Below are 15434 nucleotides of genomic sequence, written 5' to 3' on the forward strand. Positions count from 1 at the left end.
AAAGTATTCATTTACTGTAATTAAAGGTTCGGGTGACTATTTGTTTTATCTGTTAACAACATAATGATAAAAAATAGAAGTAAATGTGCTGGTGCCAACAAAAGGTGCTGCATTTTAGGAGACCTAGATTTATTTGAGCATTATCTGATCTGTTTCTATACCAACAGAGCTCAAGTACATCATAAAGGGAATACTACAACTGCAATTCTGGAGGGAGGGTGATGGTTTATATCTCAGTGACCTTTACGTTAAAGAGAGCTCGCTTGTTCACTTTTCTGATGGTATGAAGTAGGGCATGAATGTAGCATTTAGCAACAGTCAAACAACAGGGGCCTTGGGATTAGCCATGTTCAGAGCAATCTTGTGCATGAGAAGTCCCGTAGGATATGATTGATCAAAAAGGCCCATATAAATTATGCATATGTGCCTTCATAGGATTAGATGTCATAGCAAATGTGGCCATGCTATCCTTTATTTAAGTCAGTAAAATTAGCACTGAGAACAGCTATCTCCTTTACTCAGTATTGCTAACTTGTACAATTGTATTTTGAATCTCCAAATTGTTGTTGTTGTTATTTTATTATGATTTTATTATATTAATAAAATCTATAATGATTTTAAGATAATCTCATGCTGGGGGGGGGGGGGTGATACATGAATTTTATCATGTGAGGTTGGCCACTATGTTTTTTTGAAAAATGTATTCCATGAAGAGTTGTTGTAGCCATTTTGGTCCCAGGATATGAGTGAGACAAAGTGGGTGGGGTAATACCTTTTATTGGACCAGCTTCTTCTCTTAGTGAAAGAGACAAGACTCCAAGCTGCAGGGAACTGAAGAGGAGTTCTGAGGAGTTCAAAAGCATGTCCCTTTCACCAACAGGTGTTGGTACAATAAAAGATATTACCTCACCCACCTTGTCTCTTGCATGAAGAGTGTAATTTAGGGCTCATAACGCTGCTTTTTGGGCCCAATCATGTATCTATTGAAGTCAATGGCAAACGTTCTGTTAACTTCAACAGAAGAAGGATTGGGCTCTTTATTCAGAAGTACCTCAGTATTTGGAGCCTTCCCATTGGAACAATTGGACTGGAATGGCAATCTGCAATCATTTACATGCCATTTGGTCTTCATTACAAATTAATGAAGTGATAATTACTCTTTGCAATCGTCTATGTGGAGAAGATAGTGGTGCTATTTGCTTTATCATACAATTAATACATCTACATTCAAGTGCTTACGTAAACTTGGTGGCTTAGAAAGTTGTTGGGTTAGTAGACGTATGAAACTTCAATGTAATTACTGCAATAAAATTGCATTGTCTATTGAGCAATTCTAATTCTTCAAATAAAGTTCCTATTTTTGTTTATATCTACCATAGGAAGCGTAAGTATATTAATTGATGCAGACGATGGTAAGTAAATCAGTTGTAAATCATTGTGAATTACTTTAAATTTCCAGATAAAATATCTGTTGTTCTTCAAGTGCGTCCCTGTGTGTATTCCACTGTGGCTGTTTATGCGCTCCATGCACCTGAGTCCAGAAGATTTTTGCTAACAATGTCCATTGGTCTGCACCTGTGCCCTTCCTCTCCTTGTGCTCCAGACGGAGGGTATTAGAGATGCCTGCCTCTCCAGTTCCTTTCTACCTCTGTGTGGTCTGAGATAGAACCCTCCAGTGTCCACAGACTGGTCCTTCAACTTCTAATCCGTAAATATAAATATTTGTTGTTAGTTCTTAGTTTTTAGTAGTTCATTTAGCTAAAGGTTTTGGGAACCCCTCCTTCCAAGCTTCCCCTCCTCTGCATACTCCCTGGTATGGGACACAGGTTATATTCAGGATTCTTGCTTCAAAAGCTGAATCTCCTGCCCGTGATGCTTCCTGGTTTAGCAACAACCATTAGAGCTGCCTATACTGCCCCGGAGAAGCTCATACGTCCACCAACTACACTATCTCCTGCTCTTTTCCCAGCTGAACCTGGAAAGCACCGGAGTTTAGATGTAGGGAACATCTCAGGGAGAGTGCCATGAGGCCCCCAGTCTGATCTGGGCTGAGCAGACCTCTCTTCCACCTCCCGTACACTGGGCAGAGGTATTGAGGAGAGAGCCACTAGCACTACCACTTCTGATACGGGGCGAACAAGGGTAGAGCCAAAGACTCCTTCTCCCAGGCTCACCATAAGGGTAGAAAGCCCTCTCAAAATCCTAAAGAGAAATCCTCCCCCTCACCCCTCTGATCCACCCTAATTGGAGGCCGCCTTCCCCATCACCTTCCAAGTCAAGTGACTCTGTGCCCAGTTCTGCAAGGATCAGGATGCCATAAAGGTCACTATACTGACCTGCAGGCTCCAAAAATTGAGTGCCTCTATATTGGCACCGTCAACAGGAGCGGGACCTTTGGAACTGAGCCTGGAAAGATGTGAGCCAAGGCCAGGACAACCATCGGAAGTGACAAAGTACAAGCACCAAGAACCACATGCAGCGTCATGCTTGCATAAGCAGACATCAGCTTCCAAGGGCTGGCACGCTCGTGCTCATTCTCTCACACGCGCACGCACACACTCTCTCTCTCTCTCTGAGTGGGGATAGATACACTACTCAGTATGATGTTATCCGTCAGGATCCAGAATCTCCCCTTCTATCAGATCTGGTCCTTTCTACAAGGGAGATGCTGACACCATCGATCCATGAACTCTATGACAGAAGTCAATCCTGCTTCTGCCAGTCCTGGCATTTCTGCATCAATGGTCCTGGTGGCACCACCATTACAAATTGAACCTTCATTTTCCTCTTTGGGTGAATCTGACATTGGGAGGGACCAATATCACCTCCACTGAAAGATGTGAGTCCAGGGAGGGGATCCATAATCTCCTGGGACCTACCTTGAACTTAGAAGATGGGGTACCCCCCTTGGGACTGTTGGTAACCTATCTCTTTGGGACAACTTTCACCAATGCTGGATCCTTCTCATTGGTCTTAAGGAGCACCACAGGAGCTGTCCATGCAATATCCTGAATTGGTAAAGTCAAGGGAGCAGAGCTTTTGTTCACTCATCCTGCCCCACACTTTTTTGGTGGTTCAAGCTGCCACTGAAAGGGGTGGACAACAGTTCCCAAGGTCCACCCTCTCAGATGAAGAAGCCAAACATTTGGACCGCCTCACAAGGAAGGTATTTACATCAAATAGGCAATTACCAGGCCTTGCTGTAAAAGTATGATTTTGTGAACTACTGTAAGATTTCAGAATTCAGAGGCAAGGATAAAGAACAATTTCAATCCTTTATCAAGGAGGGTAGATTGGTGACTAGAACATCCCTCTAGGGGATGACAGCCTCAAGATCAATGGTGATTGCATTGTTATGGTGGGCAAATCCTGACTTCATTCCTCAGGATTCCCCAGGGAAGTTCAATCCCCTGTGGAGGATTTGATGGAAATAGCTTATTTAGTGAAATGACTGAATTAAAGACTCAAGGGTGACCCTCCGCTCCTTGGGGATATATATGGTGACACAGAAGACGTGTCATGGGCAGCCTCACAAGTACCACAAGCCTTCTACCACCAAAGGGGATATGAAATGCCACAAAAGTGGCAGAGGTGCAGAGAAACAAACACAACACTCCTCCTTCCCAGCCTCCTGTCAAAAATTTTTTCCACTGGACCCATAAGAGCTGCGATCCACCTCACAGCCACATAGGGCATCACACCTTCTACTCAGTGGGTACTGCTTGTCAGTCACCCATAGTGCAATATGCATAGGAACTATCACCTGAAGAAGAAGAAAAAGTTACTTATCTTGTACAGTAACTAGAGTTCTTTGAGATGTGTTCTCCCTACTTGTATTCCACTATCTGCGCACTCCTCCTCCTCTGTCTCAATCCTTCACTCATGATTTGTGGTGTAGAAGGAACTGGAGAGATGGTTGCTCTGCACAAGGAGAGGAAGGAAGAGTGCAGTAGTGGACCAGTGGATGCTGCTAGCAAAAATTACCCTGTCTCAAGCATGTGGAGTGCATGACAATGCCAGAGAAGAATACAGATAGGGACCACACATCTCGAAGAACTCCAGTTACTATAGAGGTTAGTAACTGTTATTTATAATCCTATCTAATTTAATCTTGAGATATTTCAATAATTGACCTTATTTGTTCAGGAAACCCTACATTTCATAGTTAAAGTGCAAGAGTTGATGATTAACATATAGATAGTATTTTCCTTTGAGTCTTTGTCCATTTACAGAAGTTGCATTGGTTTAATTTAAATCTGCTTTTAAATGGATGTAGTTAATCCAGTGCAAATCCCTATAAGGACACTTTTTGTTTGGTAATAGTGTCTTATATCTTAAATTAAACCCATGCCACGTTCTCATATAGACAGGCCCTTAGAAGCCCTGGAATGCTGCTCAATGGAACTGGGATTAACAATTCCTGGGTTTTATTCCTGACTAGGCCACTGACTTGCTATGTGACTTCTGAAAGGTCAATAGATCCTTCTGGGACTATTTCACCATCTGTAAAGTGTTGATAATACTTCCCTGTCTCACAGGGGTTTTGTAGGTAGGGTTGCCAACTTTCTAATTGCTCAAAACTGAACACCTGCCCCGCCCCTTCTCTGAAGCCCCCCCTCCTCCACCCCTTCTCCGAGGCCCCACCCCCTCTCTACATCCCCCTCCCTCCATCATTTGCTCTCCCCCACCCTCACTCGAAAACCATATGCCTGGCAACCCTATTTGTGAAGCTTAGTGACTTAATGTTTACCATGGACTACTTTGAGATCATTGGATGGCAGATGCTGTATCAGATGAATGTTGATCAGAATCAAAACTTAAATGCAGAATTGATGTCGGTGCACTGAGGAAGGCACTTCTTTGGAAAATTTTCTGATCTGTCCTGAAGAATAGTTGTGGTCCCTCTGAAAATACTTACTTCCATCTACTTCACACATTCCAAAATTTGTACCATGCAGAAGCTCTGTTTTAGGACTGAGTACTCCCTAGCTATATTACATCAGGTTGCTGGTGTGACATAGGGTTTTCACTATTGAATGTATTGTGTGTATCTCTAAGAGTGACAATGATGTGTGAGGTGAATTTCTGTAACAGCTAAAAACAGCCAGACTTCAGTATGACAACAGTTGTATTCCTGTGTGTACATGTAGTCCCCTTGAAAGCTATAAGAATAGGTTTGGGAGTTGTAACAGGTATTTTATGAGTCTCAGGGTTGGATGTATTTTGTCTCTTACTTTCTGTTTTGTTTTAATTTAAAATGTTAGTCATCTGAGTCTTTCACATAAGTCAGGCTCCATTCTTGGGTTGATGGATATTCTGAAATTGCTAGCAGTCAAGAGCCTGTACATGGTGACTGTAATAATGCGTAAAGTGCATGCTGAATGGCAGCAGCCTGATGTTGGTATTGATGTACTAGAGCTTGTCCCGTATTGAAACAAAAAGATGGTTAGTAATGCCGAAGAATTCAAACAAATATCTGCAAAGTTCAGTCCGGTTTATACTCCTTATTATTTAATACTTGTGAACGTTTGCAGGTCCAAATTCTTGTTTGCTTAACGTTTTGGTGGAATTGATACTATAGTCGCACGTTCATAGTCATTTGCAAACAGTATTAATATACCAAGAGCTGCTCACCGTTTGCTTTTGTTCATTTAAAATTTTTTTATAGTCATCCATTCAGGAGCAGAAAAAATACGGTGTGACTTAAGAGTCCAGTCACACAGGCTGAGTGACTTAGGGCAGGTCAACACTTAAAATGCTGCAGTGGGAGAGCTGCACTGTGCAGCTGCACCACTGTCGTGCTTCAGTGAAGATAATATTCCACTGATGAGAGAGCAACTCCCACTGGTGCAGTTAATCCACCTCCAAGAGAAGCGATAACTATGTCGATGGGATAAACCCTCCCATTGACATAGCGATGTCTACCCAGGGGTTAGGTCGATATAACTGTGTCGCTCAGGGGGGTGGATTTTTCACACCCCTGAGAGATGTACTTATCCTGATGTACGTTTGTAGTGGAGACCTGGCCTAATGGAGAATACTTGAAGTGACCACCCTCCCCGGTGATTTTTTTTCTCTGTAAAGTAACTTGCAAATATTTGTGTTTTAACAATATGGGGACAGAAATTGGGACTGGTTCATGAATATTTTGCAAACGGGAAAAATACATACATTTGTCAGATAAAATATCCAAAAATATTTGTACGATGGGACCATATTTGTAAGATACCATTGTGAAGAGTGTGGTGTAAAATCCTATCTAGCACTGGGAGGACCTGAGTAATCAGGATGCTATGAAAGGTAAGCTAATGGTATTTTTTTTTTTTTTTAATAATTGTGGTAGCAAAGCTAAAATGGACTGGGTCATGGTACCAGATGAACTAAACAGCAATCTCTGAAGTAGGTTGCTTTCTAGTGAGAGGCATCTAAAGAAACTGTTAAAGCCCTAAAATTTCATTATGAACTAATTGAATTCCAACAGTGGCCAATGACAGACCGTGAATTTCTCTTGAGATGTCTGTTTAAACCTTGTAAGGGACTTTTTCAACTGCTTAGAGTATCTAAGTATAAGGATATACACAGTGATCAGCCTTAAAAATGTATCAGGGGGTAGCTATGTTAGTCTGTATCCACAAAAACAATAAGGGAGTCCGGTGGCACCTTAAAGACTAACAGATTTATTTGGGCATAAGCTTTCATCTTAATGTCTTAAAAAGACATCACTGGTTACCATTTAACATGTGATGTACCTCATCCGGTGCATCAAATGCCCCAATAACAAGTGTGTGGATGAAGCCAGACAATCACTATACTCTCGAATGAACTCACACAGAAAAATTATAAAAGACAAAAACACTGGTGGCAAACACTTCTCATAAAACAATCACTCCATATCTGACCTCTCAGTTCTTGTCCTCAAAGGAAACCTCCACAACAACTTCAAAAGATGAGATGGGGAGCTTAAATTCATCACTTTGCTAGACACTAAAAATCATGGACTCAATTGAGATGCTGTTTTGATGTCTCCTTACAGCAATCTGTAGCCCACTAACGCTCCTTTATCCTATGACTGCAGAGGTGTTAATTGTCCACTTCACCTTGAATGGTGAAGACTTCACTCTTGTACTAACTCTTTAACAATATTTTTCACCTTGTATTTAGCTGTGACACTCCCATTACCTTTCCCAGACCTGAAGAAGAGCTCTGTGTAGTTTGAAAGCATCTCTCTCTCACCAATACATTTTTTTTACCTCATCCGCCTTGTCTCTCTCATTTAAAAAGTCAACATTTAACAGTTACCACTTCTAAATATAGGGAAATAACTATCAATTTTCTTGTAAACTTTGTGGTAACTTGATAAATGTTGACTACTTAATGGTAACTGCTATATATGCTTAATGTATTCATGGGAACAGGAAGTGTACATTTGACAAGGTTTTCCCATCAAATTTCTAGGTACAGCAGGGACATTTTCTAAAGTGAGTTCAGACCCTTCATTATACTGTTTCATCATAATGTGAAGCTCTAAATGCAATTACTCTTGCTGTTGACATAATCCATATACTTAATATATTTTTCTTTTCTTTTTTTCAGTGGGAAGAAATTAGTGGAGTTGATGAACATTATACACCAATCAGAACTTATCAGGTATGCAATGTTATGGATCACAGTCAGAACAACTGGCTGAGAACAAACTGGATTCCACGCAACTCAGCTCAGAAAATCTATGTGGAGCTCAAGTTTACCTTGAGGGACTGTAATAGCATCCCTCTGGTTCTGGGCACTTGCAAAGAGACCTTCAATCTCTATTATATGGAGTCTGATGATGACCATTCGGTCAAGTTCAGAGAACATCAGTTTACAAAGATTGACACCATTGCAGCTGATGAGAGCTTCACTCAAATGGATCTTGGGGATCGAATTCTCAAGCTCAATACGGAAGTTCGTGAGGTGGGACCTGTCAGCAGGAAAGGTTTTTACCTGGCTTTTCAAGATGTGGGTGCATGTGTTGCCTTAGTATCAGTGAGAGTATACTTCAAGAAGTGCCCTTTCACTGTAAAAAACCTGGCCATGTTTCCAGATACAGTACCTATGGACTCTCAGTCATTAGTGGAAGTGCAAGGTTCTTGTGTCAATCACTCCAAGGAGGAAGACCCACCCAAGATGTATTGCAGTACAGAAGGTGAATGGCTAGTGCCCATCGGAAAGTGTTTGTGTAATGCTGGCTATGAAGAAAGAGGCTATGAATGCCAAGGTAAAAAAGTACTTCATGTTCACTGTTCAGTTATTAACAGGGATTTCACCATCTGTCTATGTTCCATATATTGGCTTATGTTAATTTTTCAGAAGCTAATGAGAGATTTATTAGATCACAAAATTGCTCATTAAATTAGTTCTTGTTTAATTTATGTAAATAATGTTATTTAACCATATTTATTTATTAGGGTTGAGTAAATAATTCACAGCTAATACTGAATTCAGCAAATCTAGACTTGCTTCCCTCTCACAGACTTTCTAACAGCCCATTACAATTTCCTCAAATGTATATGTTGTGTTGAAGTATTTGAAACTTTTTAATTCTGGCTTGATTGCTTGCAGTCCTCTGTGTTTAGTATTTGATACTTGAGTTGTGTTGGTTAGTTTGTGACCGGTCAGGTAAAATACATGGTTTTGATTCTGGTTCCACATTGGTTGTGTGTGCAAATGCTTGCAAAGCGAATACTAATGTTTGCAGATTCTAAGTTACATTTCCATGAATCCTCAAACTTTTGACTCAGTCATTTTCTGCAAACATGTGAGTCAGTGAAACTTGGTTAAGTGAAAACTCCTAGAAATGGAACATATTGGGGCTTGATTGGTCAAAGCCAAGTTATTGAAGCATTTGAATCTAGATTCATTTGCAAACTTCTTTCAACATTTGCTCAGCTGTCTCAATGAAATGATGATTTTATATTTTGCCTTTTACTCAAAGATACTTGGGTCTTTCTTTTAGTCTCTTGGTGCCTTGGTCAGTAACTTGACTGGTCACTACTGACTAGAGATGGTCAAAACTCAGAATTTCCATTTTGTGGGAAATGCCATTTTGTAATTTGTTTTCATTATGAAAATTTTTCTGTAAATCCTTAGCCTCATACTGCCAAAAAAAGTGTTTTTATGATGATTCTTCTTGAAATGTGCTCGTATAAAAAGGGGTATTACAATTATCCCAGCAAACAGCTAGTGCAATAAGTTGTAGTTTAGACCATTACCTTGAACTTCCTTGAGACTGGTAGACTCCTTTTACATAGGCCATCCAACAGTCTTCATGTGTGTAGGAGAAATCGTGGGAGATGGGAGCAACCACCTCTGATTCCGCAACCAAAGCTATGCAATTCTGAGTCCTCTTCTAACAAAAATAGCTTTCCCACAGAATGTGAGAGAGGAGTATGGGAGACCAAAGGGATCAAGTGTACAATGTTTGTTGTTTTTGGATTGGATGTTAACTTCTTTCCTTTTGAAAGGGTGGCTCAAGGAGCTGAAGTTTATGTATTTTTTCGCTTTAATTAGCTATAGACAAATTAAAAAACACAAATTAGATTTTTCTATTAGACACTAAAATCAATAGTAGCTGGAATTTTATTATTCAGGCACCCATGATACTTGGGGCTCCTATAGCCACATTTTAAATTCCTGAAAAGTTTGGGGAAAATGTTGGTATTACTCTAACCACCATATATACTCTTGCTATAACATTAGAGCCCTTGTCCCTGGAAATGATGGAAAGCCCTTGGTTTAGAATTACAGTCACACAGGAGCATGAAAAGACAGTTGCTGCAGAGAGTATCAGGAAAAAACCTGAACCAATGATGCAGTATTCAGTAAAAAAGCTATTTTTTCCCCTTGCAGTCAGATTCTGTTCTCAGACATAGCATGTGCTGTTCCTACTGAAGTCAGCAAGGGTTACGCGTCTGTTTTTTAGGGCAGATTTTGACCATGAATTTAAAAGATAAAAGGCGACACTAACCCTACCATAATTTCTTGGGATCCGGTCCTTCTGTCCTGTTCCCTTGGCTTCAATTGCATATTTTCATCAAATGGACTTTGTATGATCAGACCATTAGCAAAAGTGAAGGACATTATGGTTTACTCTGGCTTTACATGTAATGTCTTGCTGCCCTGACAACTTTTTTCGAGACTCATATTTGTCAAATGCTTTCACCTTGGTGTGATTTAAGTGGCACTCTCAAAGCAGTTGGTAATCCAACCCCTCACCGCTGTTGACGTCAGTACCACAGCAGGAATCGGAAAGCTTGGAATGGAGTTCAATTTTTCACATACTTTTTTTAACTGACCACTTTGGTTCAGTTTGGCTGCTTCTGCCCCTTTTTTGCTTGTCAGGGATTCAGGATTGTGTTGTTTGGAATAGACACAAAATGGGGTTACATACATAGACTTGAATGAATGGGGAATTGGAAATAATATAATTCCCCTACTTGAAATTAATTTAATATAATCTGAAGAGGGGAAAGCAATAATATAGCACTGCTTATCTTCAGAGTGCTTTAAAAACATTTAATTATGTAAGGGATTTTTGCCAGTTGAGCCTGTGTGCAAGCACTTTCTGAAGTTCTGATTTGCTTTTACACCAACAGTTTTTATTGTATTCTATCTCTGCTCTAATACTGGTCCTTATAAGGATTTCATAACAGATTTTCAAATATGCAGTCATCTTGCATTAGAAGAATATTGTCACAGGTAATGAAATTAAGTCCTCTAATGAGGTCTGATGAGTCCATAAAGTTGGTTTCGAAATCATCATGCACAACTTCTCTTCATATTGGCAAAAGTGTTGTGGCTCAATCTTGCCCTCAAATAAGCAGCACACACCATTTTTCATATACATTTTAAAGACAGCCTTGCTTCCACTGCATTCCAAGGAAATGAGTAAGTTTTTGGGGGATAGGCTCTGGGCTTAGCTTTTACAAATATGATTTAAAAGTATTGCTTCCTGTTTGTTTCCATGTTGTTAAGTCAAGATCAGACAAATTGTCTGTTAGTTTTTTGGCTCCGATCTTGCATTTGATAGCGTGTGAGCAGACTGCTGCTCCAGTGAAAACTTCTATTGATTAGGGGGCTTCATGTGGATATATGACTGTCTGCCTACATGCTATCAATTGCATAATCAGGGCTTTATTTTGCTACAGGAAAGCAAAATGTTGTTCTTATTCATATTTTCTTTGTTCTTTCATGTAGCCACCTTTGTTAACATATGTGTGAGGGAAAATCACTTTTAGAAAATGTACAGTTAGTCCTGTTGAGGAATTTGGCTTATTTAATCCATTCAGGGTAACTGTTAAGATTTAGGCTCTTATCCTGCACCTACACCCGTGTTTGAATTGAGGCACTGTGGTTAGTCCCAGTTAAAGTCAGTGAAACTACTTGGTATGTAAAGTACACCCATGTGTAAGTCTTTGCAGGATTAGGGCCTTGGAATGCTATAAACATTGCTAAAGCATCTTACTGAGTGAGATGCTTGTTATAAATTTGGACAGCAATATGTGTTTGGGTTTGTTCTCTTCACATAACTTTGCCAGTGTGTTGGCGGATTTGACTTATAGCACTCTTTCCCAATAACAGCATTAGGCTTCGGTTGAATAAAGACTACCAATTTTATGTTGGACTCTGTGGTAGTTTTCTGATGTTTGCTTAGAACTGGATTTTCACCTGACTTGTTCCAATTCAGCTGTAAACCTGATTTGAACTTCCGGTGTCAGTCCCTAGACATGGAAGATGGATGTGTGAAAGAATTACATGACCTAGCTCCGTTCTTCCAAAGCAGTGACGTTTAATTTTTTAGAATGAAGAGACCATTATGGATATCTTAGAAATTAGATGTTATGTCTCCTAGTTCATCCCCTACCAATAAAGACTGTTCTCTATTGTAATTTTGCTTATGTGTTGCATGGGCTAGTTTTAAATGTCCCAAGTGATGGGTGACTTCCACCACCTCCCCTTGTGATATTATTTCACACACTAATAGAACTCACTGTTAGAAAACTCTTCCTGCTTGTCATCTTAATATTTCTCTTTCTTAGGGTCATTCTCTGTTCTCCTAGTCATGCTGCTTTCCAGTGTACTTTATAACTCCTTTCCTTTTTTTGGTGTTTGCACCTTTTAAATATTTGTAGACTGTTCTCATTTCCCCACACTCAGTCACCCCTAATCAAGCTGTACTTATTTAATTCTTTTTTAAAATTTTACCTTCAGTTGTCCATGACTCTTCAAAAGTAGTTGTCAAAAACAGTAAATTCATTTGATAATTCTCTATAATGCATATTGACCAGATGTATATCTTTAACTAATTGTTTACCTAATTTTTATGAAGGCACTCCTATCCTATGGTGACAGTGGCCATATAAGTACCTAGATAGGTGAATGTCTGTTTTTACAAACTTTGACTCCCTTCCCAATTATTCAAATACATTTTCTGTTTGTTTTTTCTTGGTGATATGGAGGAATTGTTTGTTGTGTCTTAATTATCATATCTTTTAGTTACATGGCTGGACTTTAATATGTCCACTTCTCAACAATTACTCACTAAAGTATTCTGTTTCTCTAATTTTGGTCTTCTGCAATTAAATACCTTGCACTGCTGCTTCAATATGTGAACGTAAGCCTCTGGTCACTGGTTCCAAATATCATGCTATCAATCAGTTCCTTTCCAGTGGTAAGAGTCAAGATGGTGTCTTCTCCAGTTGGAATCTTTTCTACAGAATGATAGAGAATACAGAAATAGTCCTTCTCTAGTAATACAGTGGACATTTATATGACTCTGGAGAATCTTCATCTGGTATATTGTGGTCAGTTTTGGGTACGTCATAACCAAAAAGATTTAGATAAACTGGATGCCCTCCAAAGAAGAACAAAAATGAATGAGGATAATGAGAATGTATATAGCATGGCTAATTAATAGTCGGGGGGGGGGGGGGGTGGAGGGAGGGTCCATGCTAAGTTTATACCCTTCCAGAAATGAAGGAGGGTGAGGAACTAAATTGCACAGTGCAAGGGTTTATAACTAGGAAGAATGAGATGGGGAAAAAAAAAAGAAATTTAGGCAAAATATTGGAAAAAATTAGCCTGACAACTTCCTATGTAATAATCTGAAAGTCTCCCAAGGGAAATTTGCAAACATACAATGGGAAATTGTGTCCCCATTTGGGAGTAAAAATGAACTTACAGGCACTTGAGTACTTTTTCAACAGGTTACACTTCAGAGCACAATATCCATTGTGTTTCCAAATGGTAGAACAAAAATAAATTGACAGGCCTGAGAAGAATGGCTCTCTAAGCACACAAGTGCATGTTCATCTACATGCTAGTATTACAAACTGCAGTTTAAAATTTAGATGGATTTCCACTTTTGAGTAATCCTGAATTACTGCAATGTTTTGTTCTGCATTATCAAAATTCTAATTGTTGAGAGATTTTATAAAGGCATTTATGAAATGGTTTTTATTTTTTTCTTGTAAATTTCCTGTGTGATAAAGTTTAAAACTTCAACAACTGACAGACAAATTTTATATAACAAAACACAAAAAAACTTATAAGGACTGAATCCAGTAAACCTTCCTCATGCAGATAGTTCTTACTCAACTGAACAGTCCACTTAAGTAAAAGGAGAAAATGGTCCTGGGAAGTTGGGGTGGGGTGGGGGGAGGTAAATTATGTGTAACATACATGGTTATCGCAGAAATGCTTTCTCAATTTCTCTACTAACACTAAATTATTCAAACACTTAAGCTCTATAGTACAGTGTGCCAAACTAGATTTATATCTCTCAATTCATGGAAATATGAAAAGAATGCCAAACCCACCTATATAAATCTGAACAATCTCATTTTTGTTGAACTCTCTGAGAAATGAATACTGTATTTCTGAGGTATCGTTATGAAAAATGATATTCATATACTGTGAGGAATTAAAAAGGAATTGGAGAGATGTTTAAATATAAATAACAATTTTGGCCTCAGCATACTTAATTATAAATTTTCATCTACCAATAATTGTATTCCTGCTTTCAACAAACATTTTTTGAATGAAAAGAGGGAAAGGAGCAATTAGGAGTTATTTAACATGGTGCATGTGGGAGCACACAGGAGAGGGGACATGTAGTGTGTGTTTATGAGCAAGGTTTATTGATCTATAAGCCACCGAGGCCAGTAGTTTCCCCATGAAATGGCTGAATATCTGACAGATTGCATATACAATCGGGGCACTAAGTTAGACTACTAATTACACTTATGCACCTATCTACAAGATCACATTGTACTTAGTTTTTAATTAAGAGGTTGTTGCAGTAGGACTGCATAATCACGTAGTGGCAACAGTAACATCAAAAGTTAGCATTTACATGGTGTCTTTACAGAAATCTGGAAAAGCCACAAAATCAAGCACTGGTCCTACAATATACACATATATTAGGACACCAGAATTTGAAGTGGCCTTCATTTTAAGTTTGAAAAAGTTTTGTTTTTAACACAAAACAAAATGTTTAAAGGAGGATTGCTAAGCTTTTTCTGCTATCTATCTAAAATTACATTACATAGAGATAACTATAAATTACAACACATTCCTTACTTATAGCTATGAAATATGCAATGTTCTCATCCAGTTTCAGATCCTAAAAGTTCATGAACAGAACTCTAGGTAGGATTTTCACAAGTGTTCAGCACTGGCCTAACTCTTCTCCCTGAAAGTCGATGGTAACCAGTATCTTCTCTGATTTGAATATCATAAGCAGAGCTAGATGAATAATTTAAAAAATCAGGTAACTTACTTACAAATATTGCAAAATGAATTTAATACATAATTGCAAACATATTAGTCACATTATCAGACCAGTTCTGTAGATAGGCAAAACTAAAATAGAAAATTCTCTAATTGAAGGAAGAAAAAAAAAATTCACTGAATCAGTATTGTATAACTTGCTCTAGTCAATAGTATGGAATAGTTCCAGTAATGTATATTTACTTGAGAAGATGCCTTTCAATAATGCAGAACAAATTTGCTGCCAGCTGTGATAAAAAATTCTAAATATTTTGTGTTTATTTACTTCTACTTACATAATCATTTTTGATATTAACAGACTAAATGATAATCTTATCTTAGAACATTTTTTAATTCTAAAATTTCCCTCCAAAATTATGTGTAAAAGGGCAGTGTCTATATATTTTATAATTCTTATACTCAGAGCTGGATTTTCAGAGTGCACTTCAAGCTAGTGGGAAACACAGAAAAGGCAATATTTTAAGAAGTGCACCTAGTGCAACTTAAAATAGGAAAATTGCACTGTACATTTATATAACTCAAATTATGTTTGTCACAGAAGACGATTTGCTATGTCTGTGAACTACCCACTGTTCACTCTGCAACATGCATCTCCGGTAATGTTACGT

General features: G+C 38.7%; 1 protein-coding gene across 3 annotated transcripts in view; it reads left to right on the forward strand.

Moving 5' to 3' along the window:
• EPHA3 (EPH receptor A3) overlaps positions 1 to 15434 on the forward strand; it is a 300651-nt gene that overhangs the window by 89379 nt on the left and 195838 nt on the right. For all 3 annotated transcript variants that reach the window (XM_054046029.1, XM_054046033.1, XM_054046037.1), the window contains exon 3: positions 7594 to 8254. In XM_054046029.1, the coding sequence (XP_053902004.1) occupies positions 7594 to 8254 (661 nt within the window). The remainder of the gene's footprint in view (positions 1 to 7593; positions 8255 to 15434) is intronic.

The sequence above is a fragment of the Malaclemys terrapin genome, chromosome 1, assembly GCF_027887155.1.
Source record: "Malaclemys terrapin pileata isolate rMalTer1 chromosome 1, rMalTer1.hap1, whole genome shotgun sequence".
Taxonomy (NCBI): domain Eukaryota; kingdom Metazoa; phylum Chordata; order Testudines; family Emydidae; genus Malaclemys; species Malaclemys terrapin.